Here is a 20,742-nt window from a genome sequence, read left to right as displayed (position 1 = left end):
TTCTCTCTGAAAATTCAGGCAAATGGTTTTTCTCAGTGCAAATAATTTCCAGTTTGTTGATATCCACAACCACAAGATTAGCTGGAGAAAAAGTATATGGCTCACAATTTCAAGAAACACTGAAACTGCAGCTGTTACTGGTTTCATGCCATCCACGATGTATTTGCCAAAACCTGGTGAACCTACGGTTTTGGCAAATTTTGTTTCCTGCAATTGTAGAGACAGACAGAAAACAATATCGTTTACTACTAGATAACACCATGCCTAGATATATTCGTTGTGAACATTAACATAACATCAACATGAAGCAAGCTGCATTGCAAGTAAGAATGCATGCATTGGCATGGTGTGCGTCTGTGCGACCAAGATATGAAAAGGTTTAAAAATAAACTCTGACCTTGGTATTGCTATGTCATCTATGATGCAATCACATACATGCACGCAAATCCTTGTTTGATTTCTTCTGGATGAACCTTCAGTTGATACTAATTAATTACATGCTCTGACAGAGACATTCTTTCATCTGCTTTGACTGTGAAGAGCCAGCAAAGCAAACGCAGATTAAAACGTAGAAGAGAGACAAGCACATCCACAATTCTGCATATATAGTTATCTTTTCTGACTTGCCGGATTTAGGAGTCATCAATCATCCTGATACACTCCTGATACACTGAACCATACACCTATGCTGGTGATCGATTAGCCATCAACTGCATGCTTATTCTGATGTTTATTTGGAAACGAGTTGAGCGTTTTTTTGATCCAAGTTGCATCAATGAATTCCATACCAATTCCAACGTCCACATCAAATGTGCGTACATTCCATCTGAATTGTTGACTTCCATATGCTAAGTACGTTATGGAGCAGATCACCGTGTGGAACCAATATATCGCCATTAATTGCAACAGGTGTTCGTATACTTTGAAATACACTGTATTGCCCCTTGTCTAGAAAAGCAGGGTATATTTCAAGAACCCTTTTTGCGAACAGTGCAAAAGTCTTGCTGAATTAGTGCATTAGAGTAGGGTAAGGATTTACAAATGGCTTAAAAAAATTCTAGTTACGCCAAAAGAGGTATTACACTGTTTTTGACAAGATACCCGGATACCGTGCTTATTACACAGTTTTTGCCGAACGGCATATTTCTAAACGGAAAATAATTTATAAATAAAACTTTTATATATGTGTTCTTAACTATCTAAAAACGTGCTGACTCCGGTGGATTTTAGTGGTAGTAGAATTTAATCCATATCGCTGATCTATTTTTATCTGATGGCTATGATTAAATTATACTACTAACAATATTAGGTGTACTGGAAATTTGAAAGGGTAATATCGTCATTTTTATTATGATCTTTATTGTAAAAAAATAAAATTATAAAATACTGCTAATTAAGTAATTAACAAAGTATAAAATACTCTTTTTCTACTGGTAATATAATACTACCAATAAAATGCACCGGAGAGTTGTCCATCTAAAAATAAAGGATAGAAAATTAACTATGATAAAAAAATCTTCAAAACCAACTTTAAATTTAAGGTTAAAAATTTAAATTTTGGCTTATAAACCGAAGCAGAAGTGAAAAGACGATGGTGAACTTTTTCATCTTTTCTCATAGCCAATGTTATATTGCAAGTCATAGATATGAACTTCAAACAAAGGGGAAAAAAGAGGAAATTATGGTCCCATTGTTTCCAAATAGCGTCGTGACTTTCCCTATATGATTTGCATCGTGCACAATAAACTTCTCTATTTTCGCTTCGTACGTTCCAATCGGGTACAATGGGGGAAAATGCTTATGCATGTTGGGTTCGGCAGATCATTTTTCCGTAATGATTAACAGCGTAGCCATAATCTTGAGTTGCTGATGGCGAATTAATTATGACGCAAGTTGGTCAGTCCTATACTTCTAGAGTAAATCTGTACGATAGTATGACCTAATTTTCTTGGACATTTTGAGCTCCAAATTAAATTCCATCAGCTAGAAGAAACTAGACCTTGGAAAGACATCCATTCCACACACTGATCACTATCGCAGAAGTCGTCCGATTAAATATGCCGAGCTGACCTTTGGCACTCAGCTGATCGTGCAGGCATAGGCATAGTAGTAGTGATACAGCTTATGCAAGCATGACCTAGATGGTTAACCCTTATCTCTTCAGCACTTTACCTAATAAGGATTTTTTTTAAAAAAAATGCTAATTTATTGTAGCTGTACAACTGCTGCAAGAAATTCAAAGAACACGTTTGGTGAAATCGTGCAGCACATGCACTGATGTGTGGATTGAGTCACTCCAGTCCGAGTCCAAGATTTGGTTCTGGTTAGAACATGGTACTCACTACTCGTGATGCTTGTGTTGAAAAAAATATGCAGGGTTCAGGAACAAATGGTACTCTTCAAAAAAAAAAAAAAAGAGGAACAAATGGTAGGTGTAACTAGGACTCTCGCACGCATGAGTCATGCGTGCATGCAAGCTACTAGTCGTTCTATATGTGCCGCAAAAAGAAAAAAAAAAGGAACTTTGAGGCCCAGCTCAATATTTTTTTTAAAAAAAAAGAAAAAATGAAGAAAAACGTCCCAGCTGCTCAGGACATGGATGTGTGTTGACCATTTAATTGAATAGTACGTTGGGAGTTTATTTAGTTAAGCTGATCCGTTTTTATCAAATTTAGGCACTATGCATGATTTCTTAGTATCATTTTGGAAATGCTTAATTATAGTCAAACTCTTGAAGCTTATTTTTGACCATCGGCAATTAGTAGTTTGTGACGAAGTAGTAGTTGCATAGAAGACATGTTCTCCTTTTGGCCTTTGCTGTTCTCACCTCTAGAGGCAGGTGCTCAAATTAACTGAATCATTGGATGGGCCCAGCCAGCCAAACAAAACGCATACACCTAGCCATTTCGCCCCACTGATTACGGTCAAATCGTTAATTTTGCCGCCAAGACCGGGAATTAATGCACCACCAAAATACTGCTCCCTTCGGTTTTTAATACATTACGTTATTGGCTGTTGAACATAAGATTAACCATAACCATATATCTTAGTAAATATTATATGATTATTATTTATTATGTTGTGATTTGTTTTATTATTAGATGTACCTATAGTTTTAAATATTATAATTTTTTAAATAAAACTAACGGCGAATATACAAAAGTTAACCTCTCATCATCTACAAGCGTAATTGCTCAGTTGCCTCTAAACTCAGAAGTTAGGTATGCCCACCACAATAATCTTCGCAAGTTCCAAAACTTTAAAACATGGCATAGTTTGAATTCAATGGTAAAGCTCAGAACGTGAGCCAACACGGATTGGCATTTGACTGAGCTGCTGCAAAGCTGATCCTTCAGGGAAAGTTAATCCAGTTGTTCATCAGACAGAATAATAAAGACCAGGCTTTCCATCCAGAAATTTGTGGGCCGGTGACATTAAGCATGCATGAACGACATTATACTGCTGTCACGAGTAGCTTATGCAGTCTCGACAACACAGTACTGCACTAGACTTTTCTTTTTTCCCTTCTCACAGCCCAGCTCGTGCTCGATCTGTATACAGGAGTTCCACTGCTAGACCGATCAACAGCCATGCAGGCACGCCATTCGATGATCATCTCGTTCTAGATGATCGATCGAGTGGCCGCGATCAATCGGCCGGACGTGTTAATCAATCAATTCTGAGAGCTGCCGGCCAGTCCAATAAATGAAAACGGCCGTAGCATGCATGCGTCGTCGTCAGTCGTCACCGGCCGGCTGAGGTGCATGCGTACGTGTGAAACCCGGCCGTGCTGCTTGCTGCTTCAGTGTGCGTGCTGGAAATTAATGGGAGGATTGAACGACCGGCCGGCGGGCAGGCCACGCGCGCACGCGACGGCGCGCCGCCCAGCTGAGGCAACAAACCATGGCGAATTGCCCGAGCCAGAACGCCACGCCACCCGGCACGCCCGCGGACGTCATGCTATCCAATCCAGTGGTTGGCGGTGCGCGCGCGAGAGCGCAGCCACTCTAGAAGACAAGAAGACATTGCTAGCTAGCTGGTTGCACACACATGTTGACTAGCTAGCGAGTTGTACTCAAACAAGGTGTTCGTACTAAGGCCGCGTTCGTCCCTCTTAGGTTAGATAACTTGTCTCCTCTTTTTCATGTGCACGCTTCCTAAACTACTAAACGGTATATCTTTTATAAAAATTTTTTATAAAAAAATTGTTTTAAAAAATCATATTAATCTATTTTATATTTTTTAATAATTAATAATTAATTAATCATATACTAATCTATTACTACGTTTTTCGTGCCATGGACTTACACCAACACGAACGAACGCGGCATAAGTACTACTATACTATATGGCAGTAAGTAATTATAATCGCAACGCGCCCGTGGTCAAACGCTTGGAAAAGTAAAGATAAATCCACGTCTAGAAGCAAGCCGGGGCCGCCGTTCGTCGTGCTAACTGGATCAATTTCTTATGTATACCAAACTATCTAGCTAGCTTAGCTGCCACGGTCTCTGCCTCTCTGGTGTCTCTATATATATTCATACGCGTAGCATATGTGCAAGTATTGTTACATATTGCAGGGGATATACAGATTCGATCTGCGACGTGTGGTTAGTGATCAGCTGGGTTACGCAGCTAGCCAGCCATGAGCAAGAGGAGCAGGAGCATGTGGGACATGCAGGAGATCATCGGCAGCGTAGACACGGCCCGCGTGCTGATGCTCCTCGCGCAGCAGAGCCAGAACGGCGTGGTGGGGGGCGGCTTCGTCTCCGGCGCGCAGTCGGTGGTGGTGCGCGGCGGCGCCGAGGCGCACGATCACCGCGTGTTCGAGTGCAAGACGTGCAACCGTCAGTTCCCGACGTTCCAGGCGCTCGGTGGCCACCGCGCCAGCCACAAGCGGCCGCGGCAGCAGCAGCAGCAGCAGCAGCACAGCGCGCTCGGCGGCGCCGCGTCCCACGACGCGGCGGGGCTCTGCCTCGGGGGGCAGCCGACGCCGCCGCGGCCGCTGCCGACGAAGCCGAGGGTGCACGAGTGCCCCGTCTGCGGGCTCGAGTTCCCCATCGGCCAGGCGCTCGGCGGGCACATGCGCCGGCACCGCGCGGAGGCCGAGGCGGCGACGATGAACGACGTCAGTAAGCCGGCGCCCGTGAAGGCCTGCGACGGCGGCGGTGTCTGCCTGGACTTGAACCTGACGCCGTCGGAGAACTGCGCCAAGTGCCGGAACGTGGTGGGCCTCGCCGCCGGCGGGCAGGGCGTACACAAAGCGCTCGCCATGCTGGATTGTTTTCTTTGATCCTTCCATTGAATTGCACAGATTCTTGCATGGTAGCTGTTGCAAATTATTCCTTTGTTTCTTGATAATATAAAAGATACAACGTTGATCTTCCTTTTGTTTATATTTTTTTAACATTTTGTAGATTTGCTGTAATTTGGGCTCTATCTCCTGGTATTAGTTAGATATTGCTCATATGCCAGGGTAATTGTGAAGAACTCACAAACGAACACTTGTATTTTGTTGTAAATAACAATAAATCCATGAAATTATTCCGTTTTTACTTTGTCGTTCCGCAGCTGCATATTTCTGACGTCGATTGTAGCACAACAGCCTCGATTCAACTCTGACAAATGTATAAGTGATTATCCCCCGTGCTTTGTAGAGTTGTTGCACTTTTTAGAGGCGAAGTTATTATTTTAGATCATAACATGTTCAAATCTATCTATCCATCGGTCTATTTTTTATGCTACATTCGATCTTTTTATTTGACTCTATTAACTTTTGGATTTATATTTGAATATTTGTTTTATTTTAAAAGAATTATGTAATTATTAAGTATTTTACTATGATTCTTTATCATGAAAGAAATTTTAAGCATGACTTATAATTTTACATATTTGCACAATATTTATCAATAAGACGAATGAACAAATATAGATCTAAAAGACAACAATGTCAAATAGAAATACAGGAGGGAGTAACATAGTGCATGCATACTGGTTAGTCACTCCTTAGAAATTCAAACATTAATCCAATTTTTATTTGCAAAAAAAGCTATGCATATTCATCAATTAGTGGGATCAAACTTTCATATTTAATTCACGCTAAGAAAATGCACAAGTTATCTAGAATATATTATAACTGAAATCCCAAAATAAATTAAAAGGGGTGTCATAAATTAGATTTGTGTAAGAACTCAATTCTACAATAAAAAATATTGAAATTTAATAATTGTAAATGAGGAACAAGCAATTTATTTGTACAAGATAGAATAAATAAAATTCAGAATTACAAATAGTATGGTGAAGTATGAGTGACTTGCCTGTTCTTTCTTGTCATTTTAATGTTGCTTTAACTAGTTGATGCATTCAACTTAATATAGCATTAGAGCTAGAGTAAAATTTCAACATTTTATGATTATATTAGTAATTGATATCCGGTTTGCCTCAAATTGATTGTGATCTGCATTAGGTTGATTTCCATAGTGTTATTTCTTCCTCAAGTTTCCATATTGAGTTTGAATCCCAGTTGGCAAAATTAAAAGAAAGGGTAATTTTATCATCTTGAGAAAATACCTCTAGGTACCAAAATTTATGTTTAAGATTTTAGTACCCCAAGATACAAAATAACTAGAGTTGCTAAAGTTTACACTAGAAAATATGTTATCTTCCAATACTTGGATGATAAAATTACTCTAAAAAAACGCCGCTTTTGAGATACGTTTATCGGCTTAAGCATTTTTTTAACTGGCCGTTGCATGAATTAAAGTATTAAACACATAAATTAACAGTTTAAACAGAAACCACAACTTGGCAATTGCTATTCCGAAAATAATTAGGAACTGTTAATATGAAAACATACATCAAAATTTTATATTTATCAAGAGTCACATCATGTAAACCTTTGCAACAATTAAATCCGGTTCATTTCACAAATAAGATTTCACAACATGTTCTGAAGATTTATTTGAGAACCACCACCATGCATGTGCCTGCCATATGCGCATGCAAGCATTCCGACATTTTTCTCACGGAATGTATTGGCAATATATATTCGTTGCAACTAATCGGTTATAACTACACCTCCATAAGCATACGTCTGATAATAAATATCATTTTTCTAGATTCATATAATTCTATAATATATCTCATCCAGTACTAGATTTTTCTATGTTAAGATAGGGGTAGTGTTAATGTTGCTTTCAAAAATCGATGTTATAATTTTTTAAAAAAATCCGATGTTATCTATTCAGATTTATATAACATCTAATTTAGTAGTATTAAGTTTTCCAATTTCGAGACGGAGGGAATATCGTGTTAAGAACTTGTTTGGGAGGGCTGTGGAGTTTGTGTACTTCCCTGTTATAAGACCGAAGCAGGCAAAAGGCCCACTTGGCCTAGTTCAGTTTGATTACAACAATCACAAGGCCCAGGCCAGATCAGATGCCAATTTATCGCACTAATTTGCATTGTAAGAACAGCAGGGCACCACAGAGAAATACAGCTCTTCTAAAATCTCACCCTTTTTAGAAGGAAAATAATTTGTTCTGGAATCTGCATATGGTTAGTATTGAGTTCCATGCATAAACAACAACAGTGCATCAAGTAAAGAACTGATCTGACAGGCACAATGCAAGGCCAGCCAAAACTGTTCAGCTGCTACCTAGGTCCATGACGCAAGATCCGCTCTGGGTGATCACTGATCACTGATCACCACCAAAAACAACTTTCCAGCCCATGCTTCGTCAAGACTCAAGACACCGCAGTACATACAGAGAGTATTCATCATCTAAATTATTATTCATAAACCTATAGGCCCCAAAAGGCACACAAAAGCATGGAATATACTTTGAAAAACTACAAAGCAAATCAAAGCATAGAGCAGAAAAAAAAAGTTTCCACATGCTAAGGAATATGCTAAGGAAGATACCTCATTTGGGTCTGTGAAAAGGCACTCCACCACCTAAGCTTCCACTTGATGAAAGAAACCTCATGGGCACTCTATAAATGAAACCAAACACAGTATCTTCCATGGAGGACCCTTCTCCTGGATTCCTCTCTATCCCCAACAATGGCCTGACACCGCTGCCCTGCATGCAGAACATGCAGTGTTCTCACTACTTCTCAGCTTCGTCGCCGGCGGTGTTGAAGACGACGCCTCAACGATTGGTGCTGTGAAGATATCCTCTAGGCAGGTGCTAGGCCATGTAGGGCAACTAGACAACTTTGGCAGGTCTTCCTTCATCTCGATGCGAAGATGGTAATGGAGTGTTATCCCCGGAGCTCTTTTAATAGAATGCATGATCATGTATAAGTTCTTCCGTTACAGAAGTACAATAATCAGAAGTAGTGCTCTTGTTGTGGAGGCTACTGTATCTTTTGTGGCGGACTAGTATTTGTCGTGTCAACTTTTGCTTTTTTAAGTTGAAAAGCTCAGGTGAGTGTTTGGTTACTGTTATCTGGGAAATGCAAAGCCCCAGCGATAGAGGACATAATACCCTACTTCACACTATGTTAAATTTGATTGTGTACTAAGATTTCTGATGCATCATATTAGTAGAGAAGTTATCATAGATACAGTTACAAAGTTTCAATAGATTGATTGAGCATGAAGAAATAATTCAGGTGCTTCTTGTTAACCAAACATATGACTTCATGATCCTAGATACATGTCTTCTTTTCCCTCAAATAATGACCTAGGGTCTGCAGAATTGCAGTTTGGTGATACGAAGATTGAAGTGTGTTAATGTGAATTTTGATGGTTATTGACACGAACTGAATCAATAACTTCATCAGTGCTGCCGTGGAACAGCAGAAACTTCAGCAATGCTCCTAATTCAAAGGTGCAGGTTCCAGAATAACTGAACCGGTGATATTGCCAAAGAAGCTTCGTCCTTATATTAAGCTTGATCTTCATTTATTTCATCGTTGTCTAGAATGCATAAAAATTTCATTAAAATTTTGTATGAAACAATATAATGCCCACAAGATTCACAGAAGTTCTGCATTCCATATGGTGCTTTACTTTCTCTCTGAAATGTTGACACTATCAAAACATGTCAGATAAAGTTCCTTGATTTGATTTAGGAGTTTGAACTCATGTTTTTAGGAGTGGTTCAACTCTGAATTGGGAGATTTAGACCTTTAGCTTGAACAACAATTGGGAAATAATCCTCACCAACAAAAAAAGAAAAAGAAAAATGGGGTTAGCTACCTTCAAGATTCACAATGTTCAGGCCTCTCAGTTCATGTTTACTTATGACTACACCTTTGTCTAAAATGAAACTATTCCAATTTTACCTGGGTGTACTATTAGAGCATCTCCAAGAGAATAGCTAAATTTTGACTCTCCAAATCAAAGTTTAGCCATTCATTTTAGTTTTGGAACTCGAATTCATATAGCATCTCCAAGAGGCTATCCATCCCCACTCTCCAAATACTAGCTAGGAAAGGATGACAAGAGGGTCCCACCCACGTGGAATCCACGGATAGCAATTGGGCTAGTGAGGGAATGAGTTCCTAGATTAGGTAATTGAGGACTCAAGTTTAGCTATTTAAATGGCATGGCAAATCAAATAGCCATTCTTTTGGAGGATATTTTTTTGTACAAAATTGCTAAATTTTAGTATGGCAAGTGAGATGACCATTCTCTTGAAGATGCTCTTAGTATATCTTCAACAATTGCCAATCAATGACAAGAATCACACTCTTGAGCACAGTTTGGAAGCATCAGCTAGGTGCTAACCTAACATAATTATCCATAGCTCCATGGGTAGCATGCCTAAACTCTGAAGCATAAAACATATCATACGTAGATGTTTGTAAGAATTAATGACAGCATTATACTCCTCTGGAGTTTGCCATTTAAACCCATTAGAGCAAAGGAACTTAACATAACGCATTATAGCGACTCCATGTTTCCTATCAAATGCAGCCAAATAAAAAAAAAATGTTCGTTATGCAGATATGAACTAGGAACACAGAGAAATAAATATAACCTGATCAAATTGCAGTTACCATCCAATATAGGGAGCTCCATGCTTCTCAGGAGTCAGGGCGTCGGGCATGATTAGTGTGGTGTGGTCGGGCCTCTGAACCTCCGCGCGAGCTCCTACCAGAAGCCGTTCATGTCCTCCCCTTCGTACAGCAAGGCCGCCGCTTTCTTCTAGACCTCCGTAGCGCTGCTGAAGCTCTGAGACGCCATACGTCTTAGCGGCTAAGCTCCCCCGAACTGCGCGAGGACTAGCCGCGGGACGACCTCGGCGATTCCGGCAAGGCGGGGAACCGAGAGCGATGCCAACCTACTCCCGTTACATGTCCGCCACGCCATCCCCGCCGGCCGCCGCTACATCGTAGCTCCCAGCGGCGAGATGGCGACCACTGGCGGCTTGGCGCCGCCGCCGCTCGGGTCCGGGGCGGCCGACCGGCTGTAGTTGTCAACAAATGCCGGGTGCGCCCGGCTCGGATTGAGAGGGGCTGAGGCGTTACTGGCCGTCGGATCTGCGGTGCCGAGCTGGTCTAGGCCTCTTGGCCTCTTGGGCCACCAAGAAGTCACTTGATGGTCTTCGGGCGTGCGGCCCATTTGATCGGTTCTTTCACAAGCAGAAGAAGCTCACCTTATGTCCCTCAATTAGTGGTTGAGTTAAATTTCACAAAAAAGAAAAAAAATTAGGGGTTGAGTTTGCGTTCCTCGACCGCAAAACTAGGTATAGAGTGTCCTCGACTTATAAGGACATGTACAACGGGTGTCTCTGTCCTGTCTGTGTGAAGGCAATTTTGCATATACCTCCCTGCCTCCACGAGCGACCGCGTCCGTGTCACCTCGCGAGACGACGCTCCCGTCCCGTGCTCCAGGTGGAAGAGACAGCCACGGTACCGATGTAGGGTGCATCTCCCTCAGGCGACGACAGGAATGGATCCCGCGCGCGGGGTGCGCGAGCGCGGGAGTTTCCCGCTCCAAATCATCCCCAGCCCGCCAAATCCTCTGCACATTGTCGTCTTCTTCACCCTCGTGACCTCTGCCAAATCTCACTCGCACCACCTCGTCGAAGCCTACGCGTCTGTGCTGCCCTCATCCTTGAGATGTCGATGCTGGCCGGGCTAGGAAACTGAAGAAGGAGTTGGATTCGGCGGAGGCGGCAGCTCTCCGGCTTGGTGGTGGCGTGCCCAACTCCTAGCTGTGCTGCCCTCTTCTCTTGGACATGGTTAAGTAGATTGTAAGTGTTCGTAATGATTGAATCCTTGATTTTTTTATGCAGCCAAACCTCTTCTGGCGGCGGAAGCTGATTTTGTTTTTTCACTTGATTGTGCACTGTTTTGTTCAGTTTATTGTGCAATACATGTGTTAAGCTTCTTGTCATATTACGATATGTCTGAATGTTCAGTTTAGTGATGTTATAATGCCCATGTTTCTATTATTTATGGTTGATACATTTTCTACGGCCACACAGTGGTATACATAAATTTATTTATAATTGATCTTTAGTTATATGTGCATCATTAAATTGCTTGCAGACAATGAGATAGCCTCTGGGTTGTATGACCTGTCTGCTCATCTGTCTAAATCATTGATTAGAGACAGACCCCATCTTTAGGTTGTACATGCCCTAATACCAGTGCAAATTAAGGATTGTTTCCCTTGACAGAGTACAACGCCTTTTTTTTTACCAAATCTTTGTATCAATAAGTGATGCTTATGTGGAAACAGAGGAATTAAAATAAAATATAATAAAATAAATATATGTGGCATGTATGTCAATTATATAGGAAAACAAAAATAACGTGGGTCTCAATTCCTCGGCATTACCCTCTCTCTTCTCTGCTTTCTTTTTTTTAGGGTAATCTTCTCTGCTTTCTTTTTCACTTTCCTTCTATCCCTAGCCACAATGGCTAGCAACAAAGACGGCCATGCCTCATCGCGCCAGCCAATTGCCCATAAGGGCTCGTTGTTGGATCCCACCCTTGCTGCCGGCAGGTAAGATGGGAAGGCGGGCAACACTGAAAAGCGTCCTACTCGAAGACCATAATGGGCGTGGAGAAGGGCATGGCACATAGAGAGCCCTAGGGTACGTACGGTGGCCGAGACGATGAACGAGCGAGGGGTATCCAACGGTCTCTATATCAACTCCAGTGAAGTACATGGTAATCATGATTATCGCCGTGGTTACCGTGGTTTGGCGAACCATGGATACTATAATCACTCGAGAAGTTAGGTTGTGCTCATTGTTTAGATCATTCTTAGTTTTCTTTCTATTTTTGCACGCAACATTTCTGAACTGCTAAGCAATATGTTTTTTTTTCACAAAAAAATCTAAATCTTCAACTAGTTAATTTAGCATTTGCATTGTTAAGTAACTATCAAAAATTTAGATGATCTTTATCTTCATGTTCAACTAGAAAAAAAACACAACTATACTACCACCAGCCATCAGGGGGCGGAAGTGGATGATCATGTTGTCAATTGCCATTAACGGTTGAACCTCCGTCACCAGTTAGAAACATGAACTTGTATGCTAGCACATTCATCTCATTTCTGCTTATGCTTATAAGCCAAAATTTAAATTTTTAACCTTAAATTTAAAGTTGATTTTGGAGTTTTTCACTAAAGTTTATTTTTGAGCCTTAACTTTTAGATCGCTAAGAATATATGTATATTTTATTTTTATTTGCAAATGTGTGGTTTGGATTTTTTTCAAAAAAAATAATCAAAGCATCATCACCACATAGATCAAGATGCCAATGTCAATGATGATGACATTCACTATAACGGACACTCCGCGACCACCAAATCACACTCACATGCTTGTAGTTGTCATTAATAGCGTGGGCGTTTGATTTATTTGGTTTAGTCGATTCAGTTTTATCAGTTCCATTCGGTTTTAAAGCAAGTATAATAAGGGTGATCGTGCTAATTATAAGTATACCAAATAGGATTGGATATCTAGATAGAGGAGAGATGGGTTGAGTTGCACACAGGTGGGTCTGGGCTTAACTTTTTATCACTTTTATGAGTGGCGTTAACTTTTGGTCATATTCATGTGTCTATGACATATGACATATGGATCTAGGCCCATATGTTATAGACACATAAGAGTAATTGCACTTATAAGAGTGGCAAATGGTTAATTTTTCTAAAAAAATAAGGCTCACCACTAATACATGTGATAGGTCACCATGTGTAAATAGGTAGCTATGGTTAAAAATATATCTAGATTGTTTGCTTGGGTTCATACTCGTAAGAAAAAAATGAATTTTAAAACTTAAATTGGAGTTGATTTTATGTTTTTTTACAATTTATTTACCATATTTAATTTTGAAATTGCTAAATTTTACTTATAAATTGTTTTATGGATGCTAATAAGCCATACGAATAGACAAAAACTAAAACCAAACATTGGGAGTGCAGTATGTTCCTTTTTAGCTCAAAAAGGTGAAATTGTACCTCCTCTCATTAGCATGGTTGCTACAGGGTCACCTAACCCTCTATTCGCCCAAAGCGCTTACAAATGTTCGCCTTGCTTATGCACCAAGGGTATCCGAACTTCCCTACGTGCCCGAGGTATTCGATTTCCCATTGTGCTCAAAGTATCCGATTTTCCTTGGGGCCATGGTGTATACTTCCTTACATGGCCGAGGAGGGTATTCACCTTCCCTCTTGAGTAAGGCGTCTTGCTTGATGGATATCACACTTTGAAGGCCAAAAGCTGAATATCCTGCTCGAGTATCTTTGCACGGTTATGCTAAGGCATGTAGGATCAAGGTGCTAGGAAATTAGGCACTCAAGAAGGAAAATTCGATAATAGCTAATACGAAGCTTGCCACCTCCGTTTCCGCATGATATTCTTTTAAAGATTCTCAGGGAACTAACACTCAAGTGCTGCTAACAACTCATATATCGGAATGCCCTTGTATGTTCGAGGTAGATCAAGAGATACTTTTGTAACTTCCTAGGGGATCCGGTAGCATATACCCCTCGTATAAAACCAGATTACCTAAGAAATACACTAGCTGAGTATTTAACTATTTCTACACTTGAGTTCATATTGTATAGACAAAGTAAGTTGTCTTCCGTCACCTGTTCACTTACTGATTCGTGAACTCGGGTCATAAGAAGCACGATACATGGCAAAAGAGTAGTTCGCTCTCAACACAAACTGACACAAATATACATACTAGATCAGCCTGCCAGTTCAACCACAATTTTGATCATCGACGTACTCAGACCAAACCATGTATCCTATGCCATGGAAGTGTGGAACAATCCAGTTCCCACACCCGCATTACAATTTACAAATCAAGCTTTAATTTTTGGCGGAACGAAGAACGTAAACGTCCTGTGCACAAAACCCTGTTTCATTCGTTTGGCGACTTGCAGCAAAATTGTTGGAGATGCACACGAGCGGAGCCCAGGCCCAATGCGTGGGGGATCAACCCATGTGTATCACCCATGTGAGGCTGGATTTGAGGCAGGAATTTGGAATCTTCTAACATGCATGGTGCTTTCTTTGACAGTTAACAACTACCCTTTTCTTTTTCTTTCCGCACGCATGAACATCCAGCTTGATCAGGTTGTAGCACCTACAAAACACACAGAGTGATGCGCTTCTTAATAAGAAAACGAAAAGATTCCATTGAGATAAGCGCGAACGATTGAAAGAAAAGATTATTGATCAACCAACTGATCATTTCTTAACAATAATTTGTGGGCAGTAACAGCGCTACCCTGTATGTAGTACTAGAATCATACTGTTGTGCAGGGACAAAGGATTGCGAGAGGAAATTTCTTGCAAGTGTGTTATTGGAAAAACTTCATGATCAATCAGGGCATCCGTACTAGCTTGCATGTTTCAATTTTTGTGGTCGATCTTGCTTAGCATTATGCGATTGATTCTGTTGGTGGATTCTCTACTCGGTTAGCACGTGGTTCTCTGCTGATAATGTCAGAATGATTTATGAGCCAAGCAATACCCCCAATAAAAATGGCGAGCTCGGTCCTGAGATTCCTGTACATACGCCTCACGAATTCCATATATTTACTCTCGAGGAAGCTTCATAGCGACATCGTACACGTACAGGAAATGGATAAAAACACTGCACTCACCAACCAAGTCAACTACCAGGGTTAACAGTACGTGCCAAGTTGGCTTCAGTTTAGAAGCCAAGTTGATCTCTTGTATCAGGCAGTCACGAATCGATCACACCACACGGCTAGTCCAGTAGATCCTTGCTAGCGAGATGCCAGACGGTAGAGCACCGAATCAGCAAAGAGCACCGTGCCATTTCAGCAACCAGGTCCCCTTGTTTAATCAGAAAAATTATCCTAATCGAAAGGACTACGTCTCCACATGGATGCAATGCTACTTGGGAGCCAGGAACTGACACACAATTATTTAGTACAAGCTACAATTGTAGTACCAGTAGATCAGCAGTAGAAATAATGAAACTGTTTCCGTGCATGAGTTAGCCTATATATAACGGCTGCTTCTTCTTCATTTGCTAAGGCGTCGAGCAAAGCAACGATATTGCGGACCAAGTCGCAGCTAGGCGTCTTCGTCGTTGCTGCTGCTGCTGCTGCCGTTGTTAGCTTCAAGATGTCGCAGAGAGCCGGCCGGCACCAGAGGAGGGCGTCGCAGAGCGTGTTCGTGCTGCCGGAGAACTTCGCCAGCCTCGAGGACGTGGCGGCGGACGGCGGCAGCGTCGAGCAGCGGAAGCCCGCAGCGGCGGACGCGTCGTCGGAGCAGCAACCGGCGAGGATGCAGGCGGGGAGGCACCGGCGGGCAATGTCGATGGCCGTGGCGTCCAGGGACCTGGAGATGATCACGGAGGACATCGCCAGCTACAAGTACGGTGCTTAGGCTTAGAGAAGAGGGCGGTGCCTCACGCGCGTGTTGTTTGGTACGTGTTCCTCCTAAAGCGGTGGTGTTCCTGGGCTAGGTGCAGAAGGTTGGGGCCTGGTTCTTCGATCGAGACTGATCTCGTGTCTTGTTTAGTACTATGCCGCGTTTGATTTTCTTTCTTCTCGTGCTGTCTTTCCTCCTCCTTGTAATGTCCAGTGATTTCTCTCTCGATCACAAGTAAAGAAAAGAAGGAAAAAAATATCTTAAGGTTGCAAACATGTTCAGGTTACAAAAGCATCGATTTTCTTGCAACTTCCCCACAGGAGTGATGATCTGTTGGTTTAATTTTAGACGCGATGAGGTTCCAACAGGTCACCCTTCATAGGTCACTTCACCCTCTTCGATCGTTCCCCTTTGATTTTGGAAGCATTCCACGGTGTTTGAAGCAACCAACCGCGCGCCGCGGAAGCAAATCCGACGCGACGAACGCTCGCTTTCGGTACACCTCCGGGCTCCGTCCGCCGGAGCGTCCTCGTCACCGGCTTTAGAAAAGGACCAGGTTCGCCACGGCCGGAATGCCGGCTCCCCCGCTGCCGCCGCTGGAAATACGTGCCCGTTTAATTGTTTTCTTCTGTCCACTTCACAGAGCGCACGCTGGCGCCGGCCTCCGCGATGACTACCGAGGGACTGAGTCGCCGACGCCTCGTGCAATGCTCAAGGCGTGGCGGTGGCGGCCGCTAGTGGCCGGGCCGCGCGGGTGGCGACGGCAGCAGAGGTAGTCGGGAGGCGGCGGGCATGGCGGAGGATGGTGATGGGGACGGCTGAGGACTGAGCGTCGAGTCGTCGACGGCCACATCTCGGTAGGGACCCTACAGGGTAATCCCGTAGGCAGCGGCGGCCCTATGGGCTATGGGCGGCAATGGCTTGGGAGTACGGGGCCTACGGGCTTGTTTGCCTGGTGTCCTCGAAATCATGTCTGAGTCAAACATTAATACATTCTATTTTATATGTTTGTGGTTGAATGTGTCTATCTGAGTGAAAGCTCTTATGCTAGGGCACCAACCAAGCAACCCCTATGTCAGTCCGGGGGGAAGACCTCCTCCGTGGCGGCGGTGGCCTGGGATGACAGCGGCTTGAGCGTTGACGCAAGGATCTTGGCGAGGAGGCGACAGATTTGAAAAAAGTGGATCCCATCGGTGATGGTGGCCCTAGACGGTGAAGGCCTAGGAGTCCGGATGGAAGAGATTTTCCTTTGTGAGAGATGGCTGAGTTATCAGCAAGTTTGTGGGCACCGACGGAAGCAAGAGGATCCCGATGACGTTAATGGCCCTACAGGCGACGAAGGCCTAAGAATCCGGTGAAACAAAAGCGGACACGTCAGCTCAAATATGGTTGGCTAGTTTTGACTGAACGACGATGGAAGAAAGTGGGCTAACCAGCGGCGCATGGCATCGCCTCACCTAAAATGAATGAAGATGACATCGGTGGAGGTTTGCAGCGACGGTGCATTGGGGGTTGTGGCGACTAGACGACTTCCTTTGTCTGAACCTAGTTGCTTCGACTCTTCGAGTGAGGATGTCAAGAAACAAGACGTTGAGGTCATATTTTTTTTCTTTTTATGGATGTGTGTTCTTCGTCTTATTAAGGCATGAATCTAAGTGTTTCTTAACGTTTTAGTCGTGTATATCCTTAGTGGACATAGAGGCTGGATTAATGAAGTTCCATTGTTTAAAAAGTGGGCCTTCTTTCTGCCTTGACGGCCCATTCGGTCAAGCACTGACAGGCCATGTCCTATGGCCCACTGCACCGCTCTGGCGGTTGTGCCCCAACTACCAACTTCCCAAGTGAACGGCCATATGCAGTAGTTGTACTGCAGTACGTGGTGTCCCGGTTTACGGACTGTCGTACGTGACGGAATTCTCTGAAGATCTACGGCACCGTGGAAGTTCGGGGATCCTCAGTTTCGACACATGTTACTGACTTTATGTCGAGAGAGTAGGGCAGCCTTAGCATGCTAAGGGCTGTTTGGCACAGCTCCAACTTCCAACTCCAATTTAACTAGAGGTGCAGTTGTGCCAAACGGTACAGATTCTAATTTTTTTTGGAGCGGAGTTGGCGGAGGTGCTCCTGAAAAATGAACTACAGGGGTAGAGTTGGGTTTTTGCTGCTCCACAACTCCACTCCATACCAAAAGACCCACTACCCTTTATTAATTTATAGTAATTACTTAAATCTGCCACTCATGCTACTATATATATTATTAGTAAATATTTATATTATGTTTTAACTATCATATAGTATTTTATAACCATATAGTTGGGTGGTTGAAGTTCAAAAGAAAAATTATCAATATTTAATTACATGAAAAAAACATAATTAAATTATGGTTTAATCATGACTACACATAATACGCAAGGCTATTATTGTCAATCTATTTCATATTCTATTTTAGGAGTTCTGGAACAGACGAAGCTAATCAAACAGTTTTGATCTGCTCTCTGGTTTCCATTGGAGTAGCTCTCATTAGAGTTAGAGTTTAGAGCTAGGATCTGAAGTTTAGAGCACTACCAAACGGGCCCTAAGTTGAACTAGTGAAAACAATGATATTATGTTGTGTTTTCTCGCGGATAACGTGGTTAGGTGGGGCGTGCAATTTGCGTGACAAACACCAGTACAAAGATAACCAGCTAGGTGATGCTTGCAACTGCCGTTACATATTGCGATAAAAAATGTATATGTTTTAAAAAGAATTGTTAAACATTCCACTCGTTGTCTTAGGATCTTAAAAAAACAGTACTTATTTTTTCAGGTTTCTAATTTTTATAGTTTTAAATGACACATCATCTGCCGTCACTTTTCTTGTTTGTCACCACTCTACTTGCTCGCTTAGCCCGCCATCCCTGCTATTTGCTATCCTCATGTCCTTCAAAAATTGAATTCGGTTTGTCTTTTTTCTATAGGTATAGAAATCATGTCAATTGTCGTTATCCTAAGCTTTTGCCGACTTGTCGTCTCTCCACTCGCACCTTGTTTCTGCTTATATTTATAATACAAAATTTAAATTTGAGATTGATTCATAGTTTATTTTTTATCTTTAAATTTTTTAGATCACGAAGAATATGTTTATAAACTTTTTATCATAAATTATTTTTTATTTACAGATATGCCATTACAATAACCTATTACTCAGCCATCCACTATCCCGTCATCATGGCCACCATACTCCCGAGCTTACCAATTAAGCTCATCTTCTGGGTCGTCAATCAGGGGCGTTCTTGTGACCGGACCTTAGATAGAATTTTAATATTTAATTATTTTAGTCCATATTAGTTATATTATTAGTTAAAAATAAAGATATTATATGTGTTATAATATGTATAGGACTCTGATAATTTTTGTTCTAAGTTTACTGCAGCCTACAATGATGGGTTTGAAGGCATGAGCCGGTAAGCGGTTGGCTGGTTTGATCCCAAGTTTCGAACCAACAACCATGTAATACTACTGGAGTATACATGTGTGGTTTTAGCGAGGTAGGTTCTTTGTTTCTTGTTGACCGATTCACTGACGTGACTCCCATTTCTCCCACCAAACCTGAATCTCTCTTTTTTTTTCTCTTGTGTTCTTGCAGCATTTGTTGGTTGCCTCCCTTGCGTCCCTGTCTCCCTGTGCTCCGTCCCCGTCAAGCTGTGGAACGTCTCCCGCGCATGTTGCTGCCGCTCCAGTCGGATGGGTGACGTCTCCCGCGACAAGTGACCCAGGATCGTTGCACCGGCAAAGTCACACGTTCCGAGTTCCGACGAAGGGACGTTTATCCGTGAGCAGCCGGCGCTGCTCCGGCTGACTGGCGGCTGCTGCTGCTGCCTGTTGACCGTCGTGGGCCAAGCAAGCATTGGGACAACGAACAACTGTGGACCGTACGTACCCGGCGGCGATAAAACCGTCCGGCGTCCGGGCGCGCGGCCAGATATCGGCGATCGGCCACGACGACGTCCCGTCCGCCACTCCTGTTCCCAGAGCGGCGAGGCGTCAGCGTCGCGGGGGAGCCTGCAGGGCTGATGCCTCATGGGCTGATGGAGTGATGGGGCGGCGTCTCTCTCAGCATGCCGGCTGCTTACCCGGCGTACGTCGCTCTGGTGGCAGGCTCGTGAGTCATTGGATGGAAGAAACACGAGGCGTATGGTCCACTTTGTTTCGAGTTTTGACACCTTTTGTTGGAAGTACACGCACCGAGCCGCTAGGTCCTGGAGACGAAAGCTACGGCGATCTCGACGTAGGAGGTGACTCCAACCACACCTTGTACAACGCCGGGCCTGTAGACGGTAAAAAATACTCAACTCAGCTGGTAGACGACGGGACCGACGTTCGACCGTATAACGGCGAGAGCTCGTGCTCTGAGGCGGAATCGACGGGTTGTACAGCTAGCAGACGATGAATATTCAATAATTTATTATATTTGATTTTAATTACATATAAAATATTACATAACTTACCGATAATAAAATAGACTATCAATTATACAATCGGTCTTTTTACCTATCCATATAATAGATTCAAAACACTTACATACAACCACGGGTTAAATATGCCCTAAGGAGGCTCTCTTCCTGATGATCCCAGAAATCTTAATGGAGCAATTATTTTTCCAAAAATTTTATGGGGTTGATGTGTTCAGGGGCGAATCCAGATTAAGAAATTAGGGGAGGGCTAATTCTCTTCTTCCTCCTCAAGCCTCCATACTCTTCATATTTTTTCTATTTTTCTTTTCTTCCTCCCTCTTATTTTCTATGGGGATCCGCTCAGTAGTGGGGCTTAAGCCCCCAGCACCCACGCAGGATCCGCCCCTGGATGTGTTAGCTTTTTCATGGAAACTTTTATATACTTTATATACATATTTGCAAACACAAAATAACTT

The 20,742-nt window shown here is 42.7% G+C and overlaps 2 protein-coding genes across 2 annotated transcripts; both read left to right on the top strand.

The window, feature by feature from the left end:
• Positions 1–4,446: 4,446 nt before the first annotated feature.
• LOC102710656 (zinc finger protein ZAT11-like) lies at positions 4,447–5,584 on the top strand. The gene has a single exon (XM_040519835.1). The coding sequence runs from the start codon at positions 4,646–4,648 to the stop codon at positions 5,291–5,293; it is 648 nt and encodes a 215-aa protein (XP_040375769.1). The 5' UTR covers positions 4,447–4,645; the 3' UTR covers positions 5,294–5,584.
• Positions 5,585–15,507: 9,923 nt separating this feature from the next.
• On the top strand, positions 15,508–16,110 carry LOC102700383. The gene has a single exon (XM_015841337.1). The coding sequence runs from the start codon at positions 15,585–15,587 to the stop codon at positions 15,846–15,848; it is 264 nt and encodes an 87-aa protein (XP_015696823.1). The 5' UTR covers positions 15,508–15,584; the 3' UTR covers positions 15,849–16,110.
• The last annotated feature ends 4,632 nt before the right edge of the window (positions 16,111–20,742 follow it).

Source organism: Oryza brachyantha, chromosome 1 (assembly GCF_000231095.2).
Source record: "Oryza brachyantha chromosome 1, ObraRS2, whole genome shotgun sequence".
NCBI classification, from domain to species: Eukaryota; Viridiplantae; Streptophyta; class Magnoliopsida; order Poales; family Poaceae; genus Oryza; species Oryza brachyantha.
The sequence above is the reverse complement of the archived record's forward strand: the minus strand, read 5'-3'. Positions and strand labels throughout refer to the sequence as shown.